This window comes from Pseudophryne corroboree, chromosome 4, assembly GCF_028390025.1.
Source record: "Pseudophryne corroboree isolate aPseCor3 chromosome 4, aPseCor3.hap2, whole genome shotgun sequence".
NCBI lineage: Eukaryota > Metazoa > Chordata > Amphibia > Anura > Myobatrachidae > Pseudophryne > Pseudophryne corroboree.
Window position 1 is genome coordinate 756,187,385 of NC_086447.1, and position 27,344 is coordinate 756,214,728.

General features: G+C 47.4%; 1 protein-coding gene across 1 annotated transcript in view; it reads left to right on the plus strand.

Moving 5' to 3' along the window:
* The first annotated feature begins 596 nt into the window (after window positions 1-596).
* Window positions 597-27,344, plus strand: part of XRN2 (5'-3' exoribonuclease 2) — a 188,747-nt gene continuing 161,999 nt past the window's right edge. Inside the window, exon 1 of the mRNA XM_063918183.1 lies at window positions 597-759. Coding sequence (XP_063774253.1) covers window positions 685-759 — 75 coding nt within the window. The 5' untranslated portion in view covers window positions 597-684. The remainder of the gene's footprint in view (window positions 760-27,344) is intronic.

The following is a 27,344-nucleotide window of genomic DNA, read 5'->3' on the forward strand; positions in this document are numbered from 1 at the left end:
GCTCATTTGCGCTCACTCAACTCCAGCCATGCCAGCAGCCGGGATCCTGGCCGCTGGCATAACATACTACACCCGCATGGCCTAATACATCCGCAGATAGGATGGCAATTTTGTCCATGACAAAGGGCAGTTACAAAAATGTAAACAGCGCATTGCACTGAAGGGACAATGGTGCCACTAAGTACATTTTAATATAAGGTATTATCTGAAAACGAAAATAGAATAATACAACTCAAGGACACGTTATGTAATGCTTTTTTATTGCGTAAGATGAATGTGATGTCCTCCTGCATCAGAGAAGAGATGCCAGCAACAGCACGTGATCGAATCCCCATCGAAATTGCAGATTTTTGTATGCATTGCAGCCCTATGGGCATGCAAACAAAAATCTATCATCTCGGTATCCTATGAACGTAGCGACGTGAGACGCTGATCTACGCATTATTGTCCTAGAAAAATAAAACCCTCTATTTGAGAAGCACCGGATGTGGTACAGCACCCTATAAGGGCATTATGCCCTGATCAAATATGGCCACTGAGCGGCTCGGCCCTGCCTACTACTCGTTCGACGTCTTGAAACGTATTTCTCGTCATACTGCACCACTTCCTGTAGCCTAGTTCTTTCGTTCTGCGTAGCGTGTGTGATCTGCGGCCTGCTGGTCTTGTAACCGACCGGCCTGTAACATGGGAGTCCCGGCCTTTTTCCGCTGGCTGAGCCGCAAGTACCCGTCTATCGTGGTGCACGCTGTGGAGGAGAAGGTGAGTAAGGCCGCGCATGTCGGTGGGGCCTTATAGTGCGCATGTGTCCCTGTGATCCCTCCGCACACTGCAGCCCCGGGCTCCCCGCACTGTGTGTATATACAGGCCCTGTGCGCAGCTGTTCCTGTGAGGCGTCTCTCACTGTAGCCGGTTACAGTTATTGGGCTGTGTGTGTGCGCCTCGTCCATGTGTATAAGTGGTTGCGTATAGTGTTTCTTATATTATCTGTATTTTGCAACAATGTAAGAACTGCAATTATGGGATGTCTGCCAGTATACCATGTGAGCACAATAGGTTTGGGGAGGACACATTGTTATACCTGTGTCTGGCAATGTTGTGTGACTGCCCGAACAGGTAGACCACCCTGTGTTCAGAGTAGGAATGGACATGGCTCTCTGATCTTCTTCAAAGCCCGCCATTCATGGCACGCACCATGATTTTTGGCCCAGATTTATTGGAGGGTGATAAATAGGACGGTGATAAAGTACCAGCCAACCAGCTCCTAACTCATTTTTCAAACATGTCAGGAGCTGATTGGTTGGTATTTTATCATGTGCTATTTATTTCTTTCCAAGGCATGATAAATAGGGGCCTTTGTTTTGTACTTAGGTGACATGGGCCCTCATTTATCATGATGAAAAATACGAATTGCAAAATACCGTTTTCCCCGCCGTGGTATAGTGGCATTTCAATCTTCTATTTAAGAAGAGCCTATGCCACAGCGAGCGAATGCGGTATTTGCTGCGTCAGTGCTGATGTTTACCTTACATCAGCGCTGATGAATGATCTGGGAGAGTCTGCACATGTGCCGGAATAAGGTAATTTCCAGCACATGCGCAGTAGTGATTTCCGGATGGGTTGGCCATTTGGGACTCCTCGGGCTTCCTGTCTCTATAGCAACCCGGCAGGCGTGATGCATGCCAGGATTGCTGCGGGAGGGGGGAGCCGGAGCGCAGGACGGACTCCACTGCAGTGGTGTCCTAATGTCTGCCCGGAGCAGACAAGGCTATTTCAGAAATAGCGCTCGTTCTTAAATACAGTTTAGAGTGCCGCAGTATGGAGAATATGAAAGGCCAATAGCACTGCTAGTTAGCAGCACTATTACCCTTGTTAAATAGCGATTGGTCCCATTTAACTCCAAAAACAAGTTTCCAGCAAGGAGACTCGTTGATAAAAGGGGGCCATGATGTTTTATTAGAATTGATTCCAAAACCCCAATGCTGCTGCGGGTATGGGTCGTTGGGTCGACCCAACTTAGGTCGACCACTGAATGTTGACATTGCAATTAGGTTGACATGGGCATTAGGTCGACAAGTCAAAAAGTCGACATGAGGTTTTTGACTGTTTTTGGTGTCGTTTTCTCCGTAAAGTGATGGGGAACCCAAATTTGTGCACAGTGTCCCCTCGCATGGCTCTCTTCGCTTGCCATGCATCGGGCAAAGTGCCTCGCTGCGCTCGGCACAGGTTACTTACTGTTCCCAATTGTAGTCCACGTGGATCGTAAAGTATAAAAAAAAACTTTTTTTTTTAAAAATGTGAAAAACTTGTCGACATTTTGTCATGTTGACCTAGAGTCACTGTTGACCTACTTACTGTCGACCAATAGTGGTCGACCTAGACAGTGTCTACCTACTTACTGTCGACCTAAAGACCGGATCCCGTAAAAAAGTATTCACAGCCTTTGCTCAATACTTTGTTGATGCGCCTTTGGCAGCAATTACAGCCTCAAGTCTTTTTGAATATGATGTCACAATCTTGGCACACCTATCTTTGGGCAGTTTCGCCCTTTCCTCTTTGCAGCATCTCCCAAACTCCCATCAGGTTGGGTGGGAAGCGTTGGAGCACAGCCGTTTTCAGATCTCTGCAGAGATGTTCAATCGGATTCAAGTCTGGTCCACTCAAGATCATTCACAGAGTTGTCCTGAATCCACTCCTTTGATATATTGGCTGTGTGCTTAGGATCGTTGTCCTGCTGAAAGATGAACAGTCTCCCCAGTCTGAGGTCAAGAGCGCTCTGGAGCAGGTTTTCATCCAGGATGTGTCTGTACATTACTGCATTCATCTTTCTCTCTATCCTGACTAGTCTCCCAGTTCCTGCTGCTGAAACACATCCCCACAGCATGATGCTGCCAGCACCATGCTTCACTGTAGGGATGGTATTGGCCTGGTGATGAGAGGTGCCTGGTTTCCTCCAAACATGAAGCCTGGCATTCACACCAAAGTTCAATCTTTGTCTGATCAGACCAGAGAATTTTGTTTCTCATGGTCTGAGAGTCCTTCAGGTGCATTTTGGCAAACTCCGCACTGGCTGCCATGTGCTTTTTACTAAGGAGTAGCTTCCATCTGACCACTGTACCATACAGGCCTGATTGGTGGATTGCTGCAGAGATTGTTCTCCTGTCTCCACAGAGGAATGCTGTAGCTCTGACAGAGTGACCATTGGGTTCTTGGTCACCTCCTGGACTAGGGCCCTTCTTCCCCAATCGCTCAGTTTAGACGTTCGGCCAGAGTCCTGGTGGTTCCAAACTTATTCAATTTACAGATGTTGGAGGCCACTGCCTTCCTCCTATATGTGCCTCGAGACAATCCTGTCTCGGAGGTCTACAGACAATTCTTTTTGACTTCATGCTTCGTTTGTGCTCAGACATGCACTGTCAAGTATGGGACCCTATATAGACAGGTGTGTGCCTTTCCAAATTATGTCCAATCAACTGATTTTACCAGAGGTGGACTCCAAGCTGTAGTAACATCTCAAGGCTGATCAGTGGAAAGAACGCACTTGAGCTCAAATGCTGTGTATTTTATTATTATTTTTAATACATTTGGAAAAATCACAAACTTTTCATGTTGTCATTATGGGATATTGTGTATAGAATTTTGAGGGAAAAAATGAATTTATTCCAAATTGAAATAAGGGTGTAACATAACACAATGTGGAAAAAGTGAAGCGCTGTGAATACTTTCCGGATGCACTCTATTCCCATAGTATATTTTGATGAATTGCTGATTGGTTAGAATATATTGCTATCCAGTTATTTTTAGTTCTTCACTTGATGACAAAATCATTATAAAGAGGATGTAAGTGTGTCCTCAAATTCAGCCATAGATGTTCCCTCAGACACTTAGGGTGCACTTCAATTCTTTTAAAAGCAATTGGCGCCTGTTGGTGTAATCCACTAGTTGCTCTGACGCACCCAAATAGATGGGGTTTTATAGTGTTCACTCTAGGAGTGAAAAGGGGCCGGACTCCGGGGGCACATGCAAAGCCGCGCGCGCGTCCGAAACGGGGGGGGGGGGGCACGCAAATTAGGGGGCGTGGCCACACCTACGTCATTTTAGGGGGCGGTGCGGCCCACAGACGCTACTATAGAGAGCGTCTGTGGCCGGTGATGTCACTGTTGGGGGCGTGCCCAGCACCTCCGTCGGTGCGGGGCTTCCCCCAGCCCTCTCCCAATGCGTGAATGGATGCCGCGCGCATGCGCACGGCATCTATACACGCCGGGAGGGCAGGAAGCGGGCGGCTGTTCTAGCAGGGCGCCGCAAAAGGGGGCAGGGCGGGTTTTGCCTGCTAAAAAACGGGCAGGGCGCGGCGCCCTGCCAAAACAGCCTAGAGTGAACACTAGTTTAGCTAGTATAGCAGCTAAACCAGCCTAAAGTCCTGGTTAGGACTTTTTGCAGTTTTGTTCTCAACCCCATAGCTGGCTGTGAAAAGAAATGTCTCCCACGGCTAATGGGTACCAGAACAATTGAATTGCTCTGTTTTGAGCCACATAGTGATAGCTGTGAGGGAAAACATTTGAATTGCCCAACCCTCTCCCCGGTGTCTATATGCCGTGTGTTGCTAGACTCCCATAGCAACAGGTGCTCGAAGATGAGTAGGGTACTTTTATTTTTTTATTTTGCATCCTATTCCCATTGCAGATGCAGTAAAAAAACGACAAAAAAAAAAACGGGGGAATTCAATTGTTTGGAGTGTCGCTCATCAAATTTATCAGTTCAAGCTAGCAATGTAGTTTTGTCGCTTCCCAGTTTTATCTATGTAAATTATATGCACCGTTTCTTTGTGAAAGAATGTCCATGTCCTCCAGGACCTTGTGCACTCTGGTACAACTTGTGCAAGTGTATGAGGACGCATCTTTAGCTGCCTTATAACTTTTCCCAGGTCTGGTGAGTGTCTCTGCTCTTGAATATTTTGAGGCTTCACTGTTGCTTTTTCACAGCAATGGAAGCTATATCTTTGTAGACTGAGTATTGTTACTGTTGCTTGGGTATGCCTTTAGTACGAGTATTTGTAATACTTTACACTGGGGCAATGAGTTACCAGCCCTCGTGCACTCATTTCCAAATGGCACTATTTGCGTCGTGCCCTGCAATATAGTCACTGTTTAGCCATTTTATGTGGCTAAAGCTGGCACTGCAGACTGAGAGAAAACAATGGGCGCCCAAACAATTGCATATCGCCCCATGTAAAGTGACAGGGAAATGCAATTTTGGGCGCCCATTAAATAATTGAGTCCCCCACACTGTCAAATCTGTGGCTTACTCTTGCTGCTGGTGCACAACTAAATTTGGATTGGGTACAGGATCCTAACAGTCAAATCTCTCTGCACGTTACATCTGCCCCACCTGCAGTGCAGCATGGTTTTTCCCAATTGCTTGCTGTTTTGACTGATGTACTAATTAATTCACCTGTACCTAAGCATGGATATTCTGAAAATGTGAACTTGGGGTGCTTTGAGGACTGTATTTGGGAACCACTGGAATAGTGTATTATCAGCATGTAACTTACATAAAAAAAAAAAAAAAAGAAACTGACCGCTTTATAACTAAACTGATCACTTTGAGAGAGAGAGATATATATATATATATATATATATATATATATATATATATATAATATATATATATATAATATATATTTTTTTTTTTGTTAAGTGGCTTCTGATCAAGTTTTCATTCTGAATAATTCATGACGGTAACATACGGTTTGTTTTTCTGACGCAGTTTCCATAACTTGCTACTTTTGAATGCACAGCATTAATGTGGTTTGCTGCTGGTGGTCGTCTGTCTATCTGGTTTGTCCTTTTGTTTTCATGACACTCACTGCTTAAGGTGCATACACACTTGCCGAGAAAATGAGCGACGTCACTCAGTTTTCCCCCTTCCTGAGCGACGTTGCTAATTTTCCCGGCAAGTATGTATGCAGCCAGTGATAATCAATGTGTGGCCCCGCGGGTCGGCAATTATCTTTGCTGTCGGCAGTGCATGTATGCTCTATCTGTACTGTTGTCCAGGAGCTGCATGCACGGCCGACCGCTGCATGACATCACTGAGCGATATGAACGGTCATATCGCTCAGTGTGTACGGGCGGCTGCCGACTGCCTGGTTCGGGAGGGGAAACACTAGAGCAGGCCTGGCCAACCTGTGGCTCTCCAGATGTAGTGAAACTACACATCCCAGCATGCCCTGCCACAGTTTTAGCATTCCCTAATAGCAAAACTGTGGCAAGGCATGATGGGACTTGTAGTTTTACAACAGCTGGGGAGCCACAGGTTGGCCAGGCCTGCACTAGAGCATGTCGCTGATAGTGACGTCGTCTAGTGTGTATGCAGCTTTACTCTGTTTTAAACATTATATTTATGTTATTTTGATATCAATAATGCTAGGTACTACACAGCTGCTGTAACACAAAACCCATAATACATAAGATAGCATATTATCCAGTAGCTATAAGTAGGGATACTGTGTGTGATTATTAAAAGGCAGCAGTATTACTAGCCAAAGATAATAAAGCAGCCATTGACTGTGGCTGTTGTTGTGTGGCAAAGGTGAAAGTGAAAACCTAAAATGAGAATTAGTCATTATAGGAGTCTTAAGTCAGCTGTAGGTAACCAGAACAGTTCCTCACAATTTTATTTTCATCCTTCCATTTTCTGCTTCTAAAAAAGGTTGTAGCTTTCAAGCTGCACAGCCACCTATGGTTCTCTGCTAGCTTGCGGCAGCTGTCCGCTTTCTGTTAGCCTGATGTGTGCTGCCTGAGGCAGGTCACACCCGGGATCCTGACACGGGAGCTCCCAGGGTGCGACCCACCTCAGGCACCTTTCCACACCGCAGTCGGCAGCCTGGCATATTGCCGGGTTGCTTATTTCAGCGGTGACGCGGCAGGCCTCGAAGCGCCGCCCGTACATAGAGAGTGAGTGGGAAATGGTTTGCATCGGCCCAGCTCCCGTTCACACTGCACAGTGAGCCGGGTTGAACACACGTCACTCGACCCGGTATTTAAACCCTGGCATCTTTCACACCGCACATGAACACGGGTTATGCGCATTCATGTGCCAAAAACCTGTGTTCAGAGGTTGCGGAGTGACAGGGGTATTAATGAGTCTTTGGCAGTTTCTGCCACCAAGGAGATCAGCAAATGAGGCACAGAGATGGTAACAGCCATGCAGTTGAATTAGCTGGATTTCTAATAGGTTTACTAATTACCCGGGCCCAGGTCTCCCATCCCCTTACCTGGCAGCAGCTGCAGCTCTTTACATCCGCCCAGCACACGCAGCAGTGTTGCCATGGAGGCGCTTTAAATTATTATTAACCATTTCTTATATAGCGCAGCAAATTCCGTTGCACTTTACAACTGGACACAATGATAAGACAACTGGATGATAACATACTGTCATAGAGGTAGGAATGCTCTGCTCACAAATTTACAATCTATGGGATTAGGTCTGTTTTCTCTAACGTCCTAGTCAGGGGCGTCAGAACGTTTTTAGGCTGGGGGGGGGCAAGATATAATCTCATTTTGGCGCCCCTAAATTGCTGAATCGCTAAAGGCCAGATCCACATAAAATACATTGAGAAGGCCAGATCCACACTAAATTCCCACACCCAGAAAAGCATACAATTTTTTTTGGCTGCCTCATGTACAGATGTAACCACGCTCATCATCACGACATGGATGGCGTGGCTAGTATTCCCGCATCTATGGCATGCACGCCATAGACTTCAATGGTGCAATCACCAGCTGTGACTAGTGGCAGCACAGCGTACGCTGCAGCTTGCCGCAATGCATATGCCCATGCATATGTATCGTGGCAACATCTGTAATTAGAGACCAGAATGTCTGATTGTATGATGTCACTTCAGCTCTCCCATGTCCCTCTAGTTTCCCACCATGTGCCCCATGTAGCAGGGAGAGTAGATCAAACATTAGCAGTGACCAGTGCAGTGCTGGTGCCGAGGTGACTGATTGTAGTGGCCGTGGGAGTTACAGGGAGGACGAGGGCAGGGATGCTGAGGGGGAGTTACAGGGAGGGTGAGGGCAGGGATGCTGAGGGGGACTTACAGGGAGGGTGAGGGCAGGGATGCTGAGGGGGACTTACAGGGAGGGTGAGGGCAGGGATGCTGAGGGGGACTTACAGGGAGGGTGAGGGCAGGGATGCTGAGGTGGAGTTACAGGAAGGGTGAGGGCAGGGATGCTGAGGGGGACTTACAGGGAGGGTGAGGGCAGGGATGCTAACAGGGAGCTAGATGGAGTGTGAGGAGCACTGAGGGGGGAGTTACAGGGAGGGTGAGGGAAGGGGCACTGGGGGGGGGGGAGTTACAGGTAGGGTTTGGGTGAGGCCAGGAACTCTGACAGGGGATTTAGAGGGAAGAAAAAATTGGTGGTTGCTCCCTGCGCACTACCCAACAGGAATAAAATATAAAGTACTCAGTTTTGGTAAATTCAAAGAGGTTTATTACTTGACAAATATTACTTAAAAACAGCTGTGATGATATAGCATGTTCCCGTTCTACTGGAATGGCCATGGGGGGCTATGGAAGCGATATATGAATGGCTGGTTCCTATATAAGTATATAGGGAATAGGAATTATAGTGTACAATCCTAGTACCGGTACACTTGACAAACAAACATATATATTGTCAGAGACAAAGACAGAACACAAACATATACAAACAACCAACGTGAATGGCAGTGTGAAGCGCTATGCTGCGTCTTACTCTCATCTGCCGTTGTAATAGGTAAAGCTTTACTGAACCGCTTAGGTGATGTCCCTAGCTTACCCAATGTGTGGGATTAGCCCATGTATAAACCGCGTCCTTAATTAGGCAAAAGTCCCATGTGGCAATTGGTATGATGTGTGGGTATATTACTCGTATAGCTGCTCCGTATACGGTGAGGTGGGGATGAATTCCTTACCTCCTCCGTGGTGCGTTTCCGAATGCCCGGATGTCCCTTGATGGTGATCGTCCTTCTCTGGGGGAGATGGTGATGTCTGCCGGCAGACTTCCTCACAGCGCGCCGTGAACGTCTAGCGGAACGTCTGACCTGATTGCACGCTGCAACTTTTTGCTGCCCGTGCGATCAAGTAGACACCGCCTATGAGGGAGTGGATTTTTGCATACAAGGCTGCGATCGCTTGAGCAGCCCTGCTATGCAAAAAAAGTTTTGTGCATAACTAAACTAGGGTAACACTTACCCTGTGCGATCACTTCAGCGTTGCAGGTTCCGGAATTGACGTCAGACATCCGCCTTCCAAACGCCTCGACACACCTGCGTTCGGATCTCCACGTCCCGAAAACGGTGAGTTGATGGATCCGCCTTCCTCCTGTCAATCTTCTTGTGGTCACCGCTGCAACAGCTTTCTTTGTTGGAGGCGTCGCTGTGCAGTTCCGACCCGATCGCACGGCTGCGAAGAAGCTCAGCGTGCGATTGGGTCGGAATGACCCCCATCGTCTGTAAGTTCATAGGATATTGCTAATATAAAGAGATCCTTAAATGTCCATAAAATGAGTTTCGCAATTCATAAGGTGAATTCCCGTTTCCACAAGTTTCCACAACAGGAAAAGAAAGACCAGCAGTACAGATAACTAAAAGGTAATTGGACAAATTTAATGTACATAGCACTCACATTTCATATATTATACACAAGCATGTAAAAAACACACGACTGGCGATGGTTCATCTCATAACCCAACTGGACCTAATGGTAATCGGTAGGAAAAGAAAGTGCCCGGACACTCCAGCAACCCAAACGTGGTATCCAAGCTCAGGGTAGTATAACTCAGTTAGTCAGTGTTAGAAGCCACTCATGAAAAAGTTTTAACCAAGGTTAAAATCAGGCGCAAATTGGGATGATGTTCTAATTTAGCTGCTGCTATAAGAACAGGATTAGTCAGTCCTGTAAATATGGGAACAAAAAAAGAAGAGGATAGCAGCGCTTAAATGAAGAATTTGATACAAATATGTATGGGAAATTTTCTAAAAGAGCTAACGAAGATGAATGGATTGAGGGTAAAAAAGCCACTCACGCTTAATGCGTTTCAAACCTTGCGGTTCTTCCTCAGAAGCGTCTGGTGGCTAGTGACATTGATCGAGGTTTTATACCTTTTCTAATGAGGAGCAGGTGCTCACGCTTAAAACATTATAAAGTGTTAAGCAATGCAGAATGTCTGAATGCGCTTTGCGTTCCAGCATGCGTTCCACCTATGTGCGTATAACCGGAAGTCAAGTCTTTACATTGGTATGATAAGGAACCTGGAAAGACTTAACTTCCGGTTATGCGCACATAGGTGGAACGCACGCTGGAACACAAAGCACATTCAGACACTGGAGCCAATTACCTTGAGATATCTGCAATGCTGGTCTTTCTTTCTCTTTTATGAGAATCACTATATGTTGTGGAAATGTGAATTCACCTTATGAATTGCAGAACATAAGGGATTGAAGGATCTCTCTATGGGGGTCATTCCGAGTTGATCGCTCGCTAGCTGTTTTAAGCAGCCGTGCAAACGCATACTCGCTGCCCACAGGGGAGTGTATTTTCGCTATGTAAGTCTGCGATCGTATGTGCAGCCGAGCGCAGCAAAAACACTTTATGCAGTTTCTGAGTAGGTCTGAACTTACTCAGCCGCTGCGATCACTTCAACCTGTCTGGTGCCGGAATTGACGTCAGACACCCGCCCGGCAAACGCCTGGACACGGCTGCTTTTTCCAACCACTCCCAGAAAACGGTCAGTTGCCACTCACAAACGCCCTCTTCCTGTCAATGTCCTTGCAATCGGCTGTGCGAATGGATTCTTTATTAAATCCATCGCTCAGCAACGATCCGCTTTGTACCCGTACAAAGCACCTGTGCATTGCGGTGCATACGCATGTGCAGTAGTGACCTGAACGCTGCGCTGCGAAAAACTGCAGTGTGCGATCAAGTCGGAATGACCCCCTATATTGGCAACATCCTATGAACTTACAGACAATATGAGGAAATTACAACATATTTACAAGGGTGATTACATGTTTTTTCTATGCATTTTAATAAGTGAGAACGTGTGGTAAGAGATGATTGCGCTATTTTCTATTACTCCTTTTTTTCTATTGGTTAATTGATGTTGGAACCAAGGTGAAGGTTCCGTGGAATAGAAAGATGCTGCATTAGGTTTCTGTTACATATGCGCAGTGACCCAGTTTCTTATGTTCATTAGCAATCCGTAATATGACCCCCCTCCCTCCCCAGCACGCATTAATGACACTACCCCCCTCCCCAGCACACATTAATGACACTACCCCTTCCCCAACACGCATTAATATGACACTACCCCCTCCCCAACACAAATTTATATGACACTACCCACCCTCCCTTGCACACATTAATATGACACTACCCCCCTCCCCAGCATGCATTAATATCACACTACCCCCCTTCCCAGCACACATTATTATGACACCCCCTACCCTCCCCAGCACACATTATTATGACCCCCCTCCCCAGCACACATTATGACACCCCCTCCCCAGCACACCTTATTATGACCCCCCCCCTCCCTCCCCAGCACACATTATTATGACACCCCCTTTCCCCAGCACACATTATTATGACACCCCCTCACCAGCACACATTATTATGACACCCCCTCCCCAGCACACATTATTATGACACCCCCCTCCCCAGCACACATTATGACACCCCCCCTCCCCAGCACACATTATTATGACACCCCCCCTCCCCAGCACACATTATTATGATCCCCCCCCTCTCTCCCCAGCACACATTATTATGACACCCCCTTTCCCCAGCACACATTATTATGACACCCCCCCCCCCCCCTCCCCAGCACACATTATTATGACCCCCCTCCCCCCAGCACACATTATGACCCCCCTCCCCCCAGCACACAATATGACACCCCTCCCCCAGCACACATTATAACACCCCTCCCCCAGCACACATTATTATGACACCCCCTCCCCCCAACACACATTAATGTGATAGTTTTTCTCCTCCTCCCTCTCCCCTTAATTATATGAGGCAGCACTACAGTACCTGAGCCTCTGCAGAGTCTTCGTCCCTCTGTGTGGCTGGCTGCTCCTCTTCCTGTGGCTGCTGGCTCCTCCAGTCAGTGCAGTCAGGTGTACATCACATGACTTCCTGTCTGTGCATTGCTGTCCCGTACGTGAACCCACCGCTGATAGCAGGGGAGGGGTGAGTGATGCTGAAGACTGCTGTGTCTTCAGTGGGGAGGGGAGGGAGGACTGGAGGGGCGACACTGCTGCCTGTTTTGACTAGTGCAGCGGGGAGGAGCGTGGGGGGAGACCAGAGTGTGAAGAGCTTCTGCTCATGCTGCCGGCGCCGCTGCCAGTCAGTGTGACAGGCGGAGCTCCGGCAGCAACACTGCATATCAGCAAGGTAGCAGAGCAGGGAGAGCGCCTCCTTGCTTTGCAGACCTTGCGGGGCGGGTAGCGCTGGGACTGATTAGACGTTCACTGCACGGAGCGGAGGATGTAATGTGCGGTCTTTCACCTGACCGCACATCGCTCCTCCTATAAATGATCGGCGCCTCTCTGTTTGGGGGGGGCGAGCTGCCCCCTTGCCCCCCCAGTTCCGACGCCTCTGGTCCTAGTGGATGCTGGGGACTCCGTAAGGACCATGGGGAATAGACGGGCTCCGCAGGAGACATGTGCACTTTAAGACAGAATTTAGATGCTGGTGTGCTCTGGCTCCTCCCTCTATGTCCCTCCTCCAGACCTCAGTTTGAATCTGTGCCCGGACGAGCTGGGTGCTACTTAGTGAGCTCTCCTGAGCTTGCTATAAGAAAGTATTTTGTTAGGTTTTTTATTTTCAGGGAGCTCTGCTGGCAACAGACTCCCTGCATCGTAGGACTGAGGGGAGCGAAGCAGCCCTACCCTCTGAAGATAGGTCCTGCTTCTTAGGCTACTGGACACCATTAGCTCCAGAGGGATCGTACACAGGATCTCGCCCTTTGTCGTCCGATCCCGGAGCCGCACCGCCGTCCCCCTCGCAGAGCCGGAAGACAGAAGCCGGGTGAAAGAAGCAAGAAGACTTCGAAATCGGCGGTAGAAGACTCCAGTCTTCATATGAGGTAGCGCACAGCACTGCAGCTGTGCGCCATTGCTCCCACACTACACCCACATACTCCGGTCACTGTAAGGGTGCAGGGCGCAGGGGGGGGGGGGGGGGGGCGCCCTGGGCAGCAATTGGAGACCTCTTTGGCAAAAGTTTGCATAATATACAGTTGGGCACTGTATATATGTATGAGCCCCCGCCAAAATTGTACATGAAAGCGGGACAGAAGCCCGCCGTCGAGGGGGCGGGGCTTCTTCCTCAGCACTCACCAGCTCAATGTTTTTTCTCCACAGCACCGCTGAGAGGAAGCTCTCCAGTCTCTCCCCTGCAGTAACACGGTAGAAGAGGGTAAAAAGAGAGGGGGGGGGGGGCACATAATTAGGCGCAAAATCAATATAAACAGCAGCTACTGGGTTAACATTAAGTTACTGTGTTATTCCTGGGTTAATAGCGCCGGGGTGTGTGCTGGCATTCTCTCTCTCTCTCTCTCTCTCTCTCTCTCTCTCTCTCTCTCTCTCTCTCTCTCTCTCTCTCTCTCTCTCTCTCTCTCTCTCTCTCTCTCTCTCTCTCTCTCTCTCTCTCTCTTCCTCCCCCCCCCCCCCAAAAGGGCCTTATGGGGTAATTGTCTGCAGATGAGCATTCCCTGAGTGTGTGGTGTCGGTACGTGTGTGTCGACATGTCTGAGGTAAAAGGCTCCCCTAAGGAGGAGATAGAGCAAATGTGTGCGAGAGGGTGTCTCCGTCGACAACGCCGACACCTGTTTGGATATGTGTAATTAAGTGCTAGGGTGAATTTATTGCACAAAAGATTAGAGAACAGACAGGAAATCTACCCATGTCTGTCCCTATGTCGCAGAGACCTTCAGAGTCTCTCAATGCTCACTATCCAAAATAATAGACACTGATATCGACACGGAGTCTGACTCCAGTGTCAACTACGATAATGCAAAGTTACAGCCAAAATGGCAGAAAAGTATTAAATATGATTATTGTAATAAAAGATGATTTGCATTTCACTGATGACTCATCTGTCCCTGACACAAGGGTACACATGTTTAAGGGGAAGAAAGCTGAGGTAAATTTCCCTCCTCTCATGATGAAAAAGAGTGGGAATCTCCAGACATTAGACTGCAGTTTCCCACAAAGAATTCTCAGGGAGTATCCTTTCCCTACTAGGGCCAGGATATGATGGGAATCTTCCCCTAGGGTGTCACGTTTGCCCAAAAGGTAGCCCTGACGTAACAACTATTCTCAAGGATCCTGCAGATAGCGCGCACATTCTGGTACACTACTCAGACCGGCGATTGTGTCGGCATGGGTTTATAGCACTGTGACAGCGTGGACAGGTACCTTATCAGCAGAGATTGAGACCCTATTTATTAAAGATGCTGTCTTAAGAGATATATATATGTATGTATATTGCCCAAAGAGACATGAGTATACTGGGTCCTAGAGTCAAAGCTATGTCGATTTCTGCTTGATGTGTCCTGTAGAATATGCAATGGACAGATGATGCCGACTTAAGAGGCATATGGAAGGCTGAAGATTGTGTGGAGAAGGGTTCTCGGACCTGGTCTCCACAGCTATAGCTGGTAATTCTGATATTTTGCCTTACATTCCTGCACAGCCTAGGAAAGCACAACATTATCAAATGCAGCCTTTCGAACAAAGAAACAAGAAAGTCTGAGGTGCGTCCTTTCTTGCCAGAGGCGGGGGCAGAGGAAAGAAGCTGCACAACACAGCTAGTTCCCAGGAACAGAAGTCCTCCCCGGCCTCTACAAAAATCCACCGCATGTCGCTGGGGCTCCACAGGCGGAGCTAGGCCCGGTGGGGGCACGCCTTCATAAGTTCAGCCACAAGTGGGTTCACTCCCTGTTGGATCTCTGGGCAATAGATATTGTGTCTCAGGGATACAAGCTGGACTTTGAGGAGATGCCCCCTCACCGACGGCCCTGCCGGCTCCCCCCCACAAGAGGGAAATAGTGTTAACTGCAATTCACAAATTGTATCTTCAACAGGTGGTGGTCAAGGTTCCCCTCCTTCAACAAGGAGGGGGTTATTATTCGACCATGTTGTAGTCCCGAAACCAGACGGTTCGGTCAGACCCATATTGAATTTAAAATCCCTGAACATATACCTGAAAAGGTTCAAGTTTAAGATGGAATCGCTAAGAGCGGTCATTGCAAGCCTGAAAAGGGGAGATTTTATGGTGACTCGGGACATAAAGGATGCATACCTTCATGTCCCCATTTATCCACCTCATCAGGCGTACCTCAGAATTGCGGTACGGGATTGTCATTACCAATTTCTGACGTTGCCATTTGGTCTCTCCACGGCCCCGAGAATATTCACAAGGTAATGTCGGAAATGATGGTGCTCCTGCGGAAGCAAGGTGTCACTATTATCACGTACTTGGACGATCTCCTCATAAAAGCGAGATCAAGAGAGCAGTTGCTGAACAGCGTATCACTTTCTCTGGAAGTGTAACGGCAACACGGCTGGATTCTATATATTCCAAAGTCGCAGTTGGTTCCTACAGCTCATCTGCCTCTCCTAGGCATGATCCTAGACACAGACCAGAAAAGGGTTTATCTACCGATAGAGCGAGCTCAGGAGCTCGTGACACTGGTCAGGAACCTATTAAAACCAAAACAGGTGTCAGTGCATCACTGCACTCGAGTCCTGGGAAGGATGGTGGCATCATACGAGGCCATTCCCTTCGGCAGGTTCCATGCGAGGACCTTCCAATGGGACTTGCTGGACAAGTGGTCCGGATCACATCTTCAGATGCATCGGTTAATCACCCTATCCCCCAGGGCCAGGGTGTCTCTCCTGTGGTGGCTGCAGAGTGCTCACCTTCTCGAAGGTCGCAGATTCGGCATTCAGGACTGGGTCCTGGTGACCACGGATGCAAGCCTCCGAGGGTGGGGGGCAGTCACACAGGGAAGAAATTTCCAAGGGCTGTGGTCAAGTCAGGAGACTTGCATTCACATCAACATCCTGGAACTAAGGGCCATATACAACGCCCTACGTCAAGCGGAGTCCCTGCTTCGCGACCAACCGGTTCTGATTCAGTCAGACAATATCACCGCAGTGGCTCATGTAAACCGTCAGGGAGGCACAAGGAGCAGGGTGGCGATGGTAGAAGCCACCACAATTCTTCGCTGGGCGGATAATCACGTAAGCGCACTGTCAGCAGTGTTCATTCCGGGAGTGGACAACTGGAAAGCAGACTTCCTCAGCAGGCACGAACTCCACCCGGGAGAGTGGGGACTTCATCAAGAAGTCTTCATGCAGATTGCAAGTCGGTGGGAACTGCCACAGGTGGACATGATGGCATCCCGCTTCAACAAAAAGCTGCAGAGATATTGCGCCAGGTCAAGAGACCCTCAGGCGATAGCTGTGGACGCACTGGTGACACTGTGGGTGTTCCCGTCGGTCTATGTATTTCCTCCTCTTCCTCTCATACCCAAGGTGCTGAGAATCATAAGGAAAAGAGGAGTGAGAACAATACTTTTGTTTCGGATTGGCCAAGAAGGACTTGGTATCCAGATCTGCAAGAAATGCTCAGAGGACCCGTGGCCTCTGCCTCTAGGACAGGACTTGTGCAACAGGGGCCCTGTCTGTTCCAAGACTTACTGCGGCTGCGTTTGACGGCATGGCGGTTGAACGCCGGATCCTAGCAGAAAAAGGCATTCCAGATGAGGTCATTCCTACGCTGATAGAGGCTAGGAAGGATGTGACGGCTCAACATTATCACCGTATATGGCGAAAATATGGAAAATTGGAAATTTCTTCCCTGTGTGACTGCCCCCCACCTTCGGAGGCTTGCATCCGTGGTCACCAGGACCCAGTCCTGAATGCCGAATCTGCGGCCCTCGAGAAGGTGAGCACTCTGTAGCCACCACAGGAGAGACTCCCTGGCCCTGAGGGATAGGGTGATCAGCCGATGCATCTGAAGATGTGATTCAGACCACTTGTCCAACAGATCCCATTGAAAGGTCCTCGCATGGAACCTGCCGAAGGGAATGGCCTCGTATGATGCCACCATCTTTTGCCAGGACTCGCGTGCAGTGATGCATCGACACCTGTTTTGGTTTTAATAGGTCTCTGACCAGTGTCATGAGCTCCTGAGCCTTCTCCATCGGGAGATAAACCCTCTTCTGGTCTGTATCCAGAATCATGCCCAGGAAGGGCAGACGAGTCGTAGGAATCAACTGCGACTTTGGAATATTTAGAATCCAGCCGTGCTGTTGTAACACTTCCCGAGAGCGTGCTATGCTGATCAGCAACTGCTCTCTGGACCTCGCCTTTATGAGGAGATCGTCCAAGTATGGGATAATTGTGACCCCTTGCTTTCGCAGGAGCTCCATCATTTCCGCCATTACCTTGGTAAATATTCTCTGTGCCGTGGAGAGACCAAACGGCAACGTCTGGAATTGGTAATGACAATCCTGTACCACAAATCTGAGGTACGCCTGATGAGGGGGATAAATGGGGACATGAAGGTATGCATCCTTTATGTCCAGAGACACCAAAAAATCCCCCCCCCCCCCCCTTCCAGGCTTGCGATGATCGCTCTGAGCGATTCCTTCTTGAACTTGAACCTTTTCAGGTATATGTTCAGGGATTTTAAATTCAAAATGGGTCTGACCGAACCATCTGGTTTCGGTACCACAAACCTGGTCGAATAATAACCCCCTCCTTGTTGAAGGAAGGGAACCTTGACCACCACCTGCTGAAGATACTATTTGTGAATTGCAGCTAACACTATTTCCCTCTCTAAGGGGGAAGCTGGCAGGGCCGATTTGAGGTATCGGTGAGGGGGCATCTCCTCGAATTCCAGCTTGTATCCCTGAGCCACAATCTCTATTGCCCAGAGATCCACCTGGGAGTGAACCCACTTGTGGCTGAAATTTCGGAGACGCGCCCCCACCGGGCCTAGCTCCGCCTGTGGAGCCCCAGCGTCATGCGGTGGATTTAGTGGAAGCCGGGGAGGACTTCTGCTCCTGGGAACTAGCTGTGTTGTGCAGCTTCTTTCCTCTGCCCCTGCCTCTGGCAAGAAAGGACGCACCTCGGACTTTCTTGCCTTTCTGTGAACGAAAGGACTGCATTTGGTAATACGGTGCTTTCTTAGGTTGTGAGGGAACATATGGCAAAAAATTTGACTTTCCAGCAGTAGCTGTGGAGACCAGGTCCAAGAGACCCTCCCCAAACAATTCCTCACCCTTGTAAGGTAAAACCTCCATGTGCCTTTTTGAGTCTGCATCGCCTGTCCATTGCAGAGTCCACAGGACCCTTCTGGCAGAAATCGACATTGCATTTATTCTAGAGCCCAGTAGGCTAATGTCTCTTTGAGCATCTCTCATATATAGGACCGCGTCTTTTATATGCCCCAGGGTCATTAATATAGTATCCTTGTCCAAGGTATCAAGTTCCTCAGATAAGGTATCCGTCCATGCTGCTACCGCACTACATACCCAGGCTGACGCAATTGCCGGCCTTAGTAAGGTACCTGAATGTGTATAAATGGACTTCAGGGTACCCTCTTTATATCTGCAGCATCTTTGATGGTGGCCGTATCCTGTGACGTCAGGGCTACCCTCTTGGATAAGCGTGTTAGAGCTTTGTCCACCCTAGGGGAGGATTCCCAGCGTAACCTGTCTGTTGGCGGGAAGGGATACGCCATAAGCATCATCTTGGAAATCTGCAGTTTTTTATCTGGAGATTCCCGAGCCTTTTCACATAACTCATTTAGCTCATGTGAAGGGAGAAAGGTCACCTCCTGCCTTTTTTCCCCATACATATGAACCCTCTTGTCAGGGACTGGGGTTTCCTCTGTGATGTGCAACACATCCTTCATTGCTATAATCATATAACGGATGGCTTTTGCCACTTTAGGCTGTAACTTTGCATCATCATAATCGACACTGGAGTCAGAATCCATGTCGGTATCTGTGTCAACAATTTGGGATAGTGGGCGCTTCTGAGACCCTGACTGCCTCTGCGACATCGTATCAGGCATGGGCTGAGACCCTGACTGTCCTAAGGTTTCAGCTTTATCCAACCTTTTATGCAAGGAATTAACATTTATCATTTAAAACCTTCCACATATCCATCCAATCGGCTGTCGGCGGAGACACCCCATCCATTTGCTCCCGCTCTGCCTCCACATAGCCTTCCTCGTCAAACATGTCGACACAGGCGTACCGACACACACAGGGGATGCTCTTTTTTTGAAGACAGTTCCCCCACAGGGCCCTTTGGAGAGACAGAGTATGCCAGCACACACCCCAGCGCTATGTCCCAGGAATCGCACAGTAACTTAGTGTTAACCCAGTAGCTGCTGTATATTATGTTTTTGCGCCTAATTTATGTGCCCCCCCTCTCTTTTTACCCTCTTCTACCGTGAAGCTGCAGGGGAGAGCCTGGGGAGCTTCCTCTCAGCGGAGCTGTGGAGAGAAAATGGCGCTGGTGAGTGCTGAGGAAGAAGCCCCGCCCCCTCAGCGGCAGGCTTCTGTCTCGCGTTTCTGTATAATATAATGGCGGGGGCTCATGCATATATACAGTGCCCAACTGTATATATGTCCACTTTTGCCAAGAGGTCCTAATTGCTGCCCAGGGCGCCCCCCCCCCCCCCCCCTGCGCCCTGCACCCTACAGTGACCGGAGTATGTGGGTGTAGTGTGGGAGCAATGGCGCACAGCTGCAGTGCTGTGCGCTACCTCAGTTTGAAGACTGGAGTCTTCTGCCGCCGATTTTGAAGTCTTCTTCTTGCTTCTTTCACCCAGCTTCTGTCTTCCGGCTCTGCGAGGGGGACGGCGGCGCGGCTCCGGACGACAAAGGGTGAGATCCTGTGTACGATCCCTCTGGAGCTAATAGGTCCTGCTTCTTAGGCTACTGGACACCATCTTCAGAGAGTAGGGCTGCTTTTCTCCCCTCAGTCCCACGATGCAGGGACTCTGTTGCCAGCAGATCTCCCTGAAAAAAAAAAAACCTAACAAAATACTTTCTTATAGCAAGCTCAGGAGAGCTCACTAAGTAGCACCCAGCTCGTCCGGGCACAGATTCAAACTGAGGTCTGGAGGAGGGACATAGAGGGAGGAGCCAGAACACACCAGAATCCAAATTCTTTCTTAAAGTGCCCTGTCTCCTGCGGAGCCAGTCTATTCCCCATGGTCCTTACGGAGTCCCCAGCATCCACTAGGACGTTAGAGATAAATATATATATATTTACACACACACAGGTTGAGTATCCCATATCCAAATATTCCAAAATATGGAATTTTTTGAGTTGGATAGTGAAACATTTGTTTTCTGATGGCTCAATGTACACAAACATTGTTTAATACAGTTATTAAAAATATTGTATTAAATGACCTTCAGGCTGTGTGTATAAGGTATATATGAAACTTAAATGAATTGGGTGACTGTACACACACTTTGTTTAATGCACAAGGTTATTAAAAATATTAGCTAAAATCACCTTCAGGCAGTGTGCATAAGGTGGATATGAAACATAAATGCATTCTGTGCTTAGACTTGGGTCCCATCGCCATGATATCTCATTATGGTATGCAATTATTCCAAAATACTGAAAAATCCGATATCCAAAATACTTCTGGTCCCAAGCGCTTTGGATAAGGGATACTCAACCTGTATGTATGTGTATGTATGTATATATATATATATATATGTATATGTGTGTATATATATATATATATATATATATATATACAATTTTATACATATACACATATATGTATAAATATATATACAATAAAGTATTTAATAAGAATATTTCATTCAGATCTAGGATGTGTTATTTTAGTGTTCCCTTTATTTTTTTGAGCAGTGTGAAATAAATAAATAAATATATATATATATATATATATATATATATATATATATATATATATATATATATATATATATATATATATATATATATATATATATATATATATATATATATAAATAAAAAATGCTCGGATCGGCACTCACCCTCCACTTTTAATGGTGCTCCGGTGCCATCTGGAGAAAGTATGCAAACAATTTTCCAATAGGACAATCAGCGGCACTCGGAGACTGTGGATATCAGGTTTAAAGTGCAAGTGCTTTTATTCCATAACGGCAAAGAAAGTAGTGGTCCAACGTTTCGGGGCGCAAACGCCCCTTTGTCAAGGTGAACAAACAGAGTGAAGTGTACAATGTGATAAATGTTACCTTTATAGTGAAGGAGACCCAGAGGGCGTGGGTGACAGCGGTGATCGGGGAAGCGTGGAGCTTCCGTTCTGGTGTGTGTGACGTGCGGCCGCCTCCGTCACGTGGTTCCGGCGCATCACGGGATTCCGACATTGCCTGGGCAACGGAAGACGCTGTAGTCATGGTTACCCGGCATGCTGCGGCTTCCCGATCACGGAGGTCCACTGGCGGGGCTGTGTGTGAACTAGGCTGGAATATAATCAGTAGAATGTATACAGTATTAAAAAGAACATGCATGTCATAGTGAGAGAACAATACAAGATGCTTGTGGAATTAAATAGACAATATGTTAATTTTGCGGCTAGTATATGCTGCTACTGTCCTTGTCCACATCTTAAAGTACAGTTCATGCCGTGTACACTGACGGCTGGTTAGCCGTAATACAAATGCATGGAATATGTAGGGTTTTGAATGGGGAAGTAGTACTTGGCATTGGCAAGGGTTATGTCACGAAGGCAGGTGGTGCAGCTAGAAGATACTCCATTGTATTCTTTCATTAAGACCGTTGGGTCGCACTTGAACATCCAGCTTGCCTCTCTTTGGAGCAGGATACCTGCCCTGTCCCCTCCTCGTAAGCTGTTGGGAATGTGGTCAATAATTTGGAAACGAAGATCACTAAGAGCGTGCTGTTCTTCAGCGTAATGCCTAGCAACCGGCTGTTCAGATTTCTTCTGGATTAGGGCAGCCTTAACGGCGGATCTATGTAAGGCAAAGCGTTCTCTGGCGTTACGTATGGTTTTGCCTACATATTGGTATTTGCACGGGCAAGTTATAAGGTAAATGATGTGAGTAGTTGTGCAACTTAGCACGTGCCTTATTTTGTAGGATTTGCCAGTGGAGCTAGAAGAAAAGGTGGATCCTGGATTCATATATTTGCATGTCTCGCAGCCTAGGCATTTATAACATCCAGCAGATTTAGTCAGAAAATTGGTAGCTGGCATCTGGTCAAAACCTGTGATGTCGGTATGAACGACGTGATTTTTTATGCTCTTGCCCCTTGTATGACACATCATGGGCCGTTTGTTTCGCAGTGTACTGAGTTTGTCATCTGTAGTTATAATGGGCCAAAGTGCATTAAGTGCCCGTGGAACAACTGGGCTGGCGATGTTGTACCGAGAGACAAACGGTATTATAACAATGCCCCCCCCTTTATCGGCGGGACGTATAACGATATCCTTGTAGGACCCTAAGTTCTTAAGGGCTTGGAATTCAGAACGTGAAAGGTTATGGTGTACGTTGTGCGTGGCACCTGTATATTTACTGACGGACTGGTCCAGCAGTCGGGTGAACGTTTTTATGGACGGGTTGGAAGAAGTGGGATCAAATTTAGAAGAAGTGGGTTATAATGAACCTATCCGACTACAGGTCAGAGGCATATCGCCAACTGACAGATGCCACGGTATACGAAGCGCTGACCGGTGACCCTACAAAACAATACAAAACAGAACTAGACAACATACTTGAAGCAGCCAATACGACCGGTTTGATTTCTACCAAACTATGCAGCTCTTTAAAACAGGAATTTCCTACAGTACCGTTGTTGTTTCTAGTACCCAAAATTCACAAGAGCATGGATCGTCCACCCGGCAGACCCATCATTTCTGCACAGAATGCACTGTTTCAGCCCATATCCATATTTCTGGACAGTATCTTACAGCCTTTAATCAGTCAACAAACCAACTACACGAAGGATACTACCAGCTTCCTCAATCAACTTAATACCATCGACACCGTACCGGCTGGGACAATCATCTGTACAGTAGACATCTGCAGCTTGTTTACAAGCATTCCACATGACCAAGGCTTAGAAGCCATGCAAGCGTTTCTAACCGACACACAGATGTCCAGTTTGGATCACAAATTATTTCTCCAACTGTTAGAACTAACGCTAACCCGCAACTATTTCCTTTTTGACGGAAAATTTTATCGCCAGGCCAGTGGGTGCTCTATGGGAAGCAATGTGTCCCCTTCTTTTGCAAACGTCTATATGTTTTTTGAAGAACGTGCTATGTTCTTCAATAATGAAGAGTTTTAACAACACATAGCTTTCTATTCTAGATACATCGATGATGTCTTTATATTATGGACTGGAGGCAAAGCAACATTTGACACTCTGATTGCCACTATCAACAGTAGGAGTTCTCCAATTAAAGTTACAGCACAATGGGATTCAAATCAACTAAATTACCTGGATGTAAACGTCATTATTAAAAATCAGAAGATATACACAGAAGTGTATCACAAACCTACTGATAAAAACACTTTACTTCGGTACAATAGTCACCACCCGGCAGCCCTCAAAACAGGCCTCCCTAATCGCAATATATTAGAGCTGCAAGAATTACCAGCGACCCGGACCACCTTAAAGGTGCGTTAAACAAAGTAACTGAGCGTTTCCAGAATAGAGGATACAAGAAAGGACCCCTCCAGCTACAGGAACGACTAGTAGCCAACATGAACAGAAGTGACCTTCTTCAACAGAAAACCAAAAGTGACCAAAAAATAATACCGTTTGTCTCTCGGTACAACATCGCCAGCCCAGTTGTTCCACGGGCACTTAATGCACTTTGGCCCATTATAACTACAGATGACAAACTCAGTACACTGCGAAACAAACGGCCCATGATGTGTCATACAAGGGGCAAGAGCATAAAAAATCACGTCGTTCATACCGACATCACAGGTTTTGACCAGATGCCAGCTACCAATTTTCTGACTAAATCTGCTGGATGTTATAAATGCCTAGGCTGCGAGACATGCAAATATATGAATCCAGGATCCACCTTTTCTTCTAGCTCCACTGGCAAATCCTACAAAATAAGGCACGTGCTAAGTTGCACAACTACTCACATCATTTACCTTATAACTTGCCCGTGCAAATACCAATATGTAGGCAAAACCATACGTAACGCCAGAGAACGCTTTGCCTTACATAGATCCGCCGTTAAGGCTGCCCTAATCCAGAAGAAATCTGAACAGCCGGTTGCTAGGCATTACGCTGAAGAACAGCACGCTCTTAGTGATCTTCGTTTCCAAATTATTGACCACATTCCCAACAGCTTACGAGGAGGGGACAGGGCAGGTATCCTGCTCCAAAGAGAGGCAAGCTGGATGTTCAAGTGCGACCCAACGGTCTTAATGAAAGAATACAATGGAGTATCTTCTAGCTGCACCACCTGCGTTCGTGACATAACCCTTGCCAATGCCAAGTACTACTTCCCCATTCAAAACCCTACATATTCCATGCATTTGTATTACGGCTAACCAGCCGTCAGTGTACACGGCATGAACTGTACTTTAAGATGTGGACAAGGACAGTAGCAGCATATACTAGCCGCAAAATTAACATATTGTCTATTTAATTCCACAAGCATCTTGTATTGTTCTCTCACTATGACATGCATGTTCTTTTTAATACTGTATACATTCTACTGATTATATTCCAGCCTAGTTCACACACAGCCCCGCCAGTGGACCTCCGTGATCGGGAAGCCGCAGCATGCCGGGTAACCATGACTACAGCGTCTTCCGTTGCCCAGGCAATGTCGGAATCCCGTGACGCGCCGGAACCACGTGACGGAGGCGGCCGCACGTCACACACACCAGAACGGAAGCTCCACGCTTCCCCGATCACCGCTGTCACCCACGCCCTCTGGGTCTCCTTCACTATAAAGGTAACATTTATCACATTGTACACTTCACTCTGTTTGTTCACCTTGACAAAGGGGCGTTTGCGCCCCGAAACGTTGGACCACTACTTTCTTTGCCGTTATGGAATAAAAGCACTTGCACTTTAAACCTGATATCCACAGTCTCCGAGTGCCGCTGATTGTCCTATTGGAAAATTGTTTGCATACTTTCTCCAGATGGCACCGGAGCACCATTAAAAGTGGAGGGTGAGTGCCGATCCGAGCATTTTCTATATATATATATATATATATATATATATATATATATATATATATATATATATATATATATATATATATATATATATATATATATATATATATATATATATATATATATATATATATATATATATATTTATTTCACACTGCTCAAAAAAATAAAGGGAACACTAAAATAACACATCCTAGATCTGAATGAAATATTCTTATTAAATACTTTATTCTTTACATAGTTGAATGTGCTGACAACAAAATCACACAAAAATTATCAATGGAAATCAAATTTATTAACCCATGGAGGTCTGGATTTGGAGTCACCCTCAAAATTAAAGTGGAAAGACACACTACATGCTGATCCAACTTTGATGTAATGTCCTTAAAACAAGTCAAAATGAGGCTCAGTAGTGTGTGTGGCCTCCACGTGCCTGTATTGGTGTGACCCATTTTATATTTAAAATCCTTGAACACATACATAAAAAAAAAAAAAATTCAAGTTCAAGATGAAATCGCTCAGGGCGGTTATTGCAAGCCTGGACGAGGGGGATTACATGGGATGCCGGGACATCAAGGATGCTTACCTGCATGTCCCCATTTACCATCCTCGCCAGGAGTACCTCAGATTTGTGGTACAGGATTACCATTACCAAGTCCAGACACTGCCGTTTGGACTGTACATGGCACCGAGGGTGTTTACCAAGGTAATGGCCGAAATGATGATACTCCTTCGAAAAAAGGGAGTTTTAATTATCCCGTACTTGGACAATCTCCTTATAAGGGCAAGGTCCAAGGAGCAGTTGCTAGTCGGGGTAGCACTGTTTTGGAAAATGCTACAACAGCACGGTTGGATTCTAAACAGTCCAAAGTCACAGCTGGTTCCTACGACACGTCTACTGTTCCTGGGGATGGTTCTGGACACAGAACAGAAATAAGTGTTTCTCCCGGAGGAGAAAGCCAAGGAGCTGTCATCTCTAGTCAGAGACCTCCTGAAGCCAAAACAGGTATCGGTGCATCATTGCACGCGAGTCCTGGGAAAAATGGTAGCTTCCTACGAAGCAATCCCATTCGGCAGGTTCCATGCAAGAACTTTTCAGTGGGACCTGTTGGACAAGTGGTCCGGATCACATCTTCAGATGCATCGGCTGATAACCCTGTCTTCAAGGACCAGGGTATCTCTACTGTGGTGGCTGCAGAGTGCCCATCTTCAAGAGGGCCGCAGGTTCGGCATACAGGACTAGGTCCTAGTGATCATGGATGCCAGCCTTTGAGGCTGGGGGGCAGTCACACAGGGAAGAAACTTCCAGGGACTTTGGTCAAGTCAGGTGACTTCCCTACACATAAATATTCTGGAACTGAGGGCCATTTACAATGCCCTGAGTCAGGCAAGGCCTCTGCTTCAAAACCAGCCGGTACTGATCCAATCAGACAACATCACGGCAGTCGCCCATGTAAACCAACGGGGCGGCACAAGAAGCAGGATGGCGATGGCAGAAGCCACAAGGATTCTCCGATGGGCGGAAAATCATGTGTTGGCACTGTCGGCAGTGTTCATTCCCGGAGTGGACGACTGGGAAGCAGATCTTCTCAGCAGACACGACCTCCACCCGGGAGAGTGGGGATTTCATCCAGAAGTCTTCCAAAGGATTGTACACCATTGGGAAAGGCCACAGGTGGACATGATGGCGTCCCGCCTCAACAAAAAGCTATAAAAGATATTGCGCCAGGTCAAGGGACCCTCAGGCGATAGCTGTGGACGCTCTGGTAACACCGTGGGTGTACCAGTCGGTTTATGTGTTTCCCCCCCCCCCCCCCCCCCCTCTGCCTCTCATACAAAAGGTACTGAGAATAATAGGAAGGCGAGGAGTAAGAACGATACTCGTGGTTCCGGATTGGCCAAGAAGAGCTTGGTACCCAGAACTTCAAGAACTTGTATCAGAGGACCCATGGCCTCTGCCGCTCAGACAGGACCTGCGGCAGCAGGGGCCCTGTCTGTTCCAAGACTTACCGCGGCTACGTTTTGACGGCATGGCGGTTGAACGCCGGATCCTAAAGG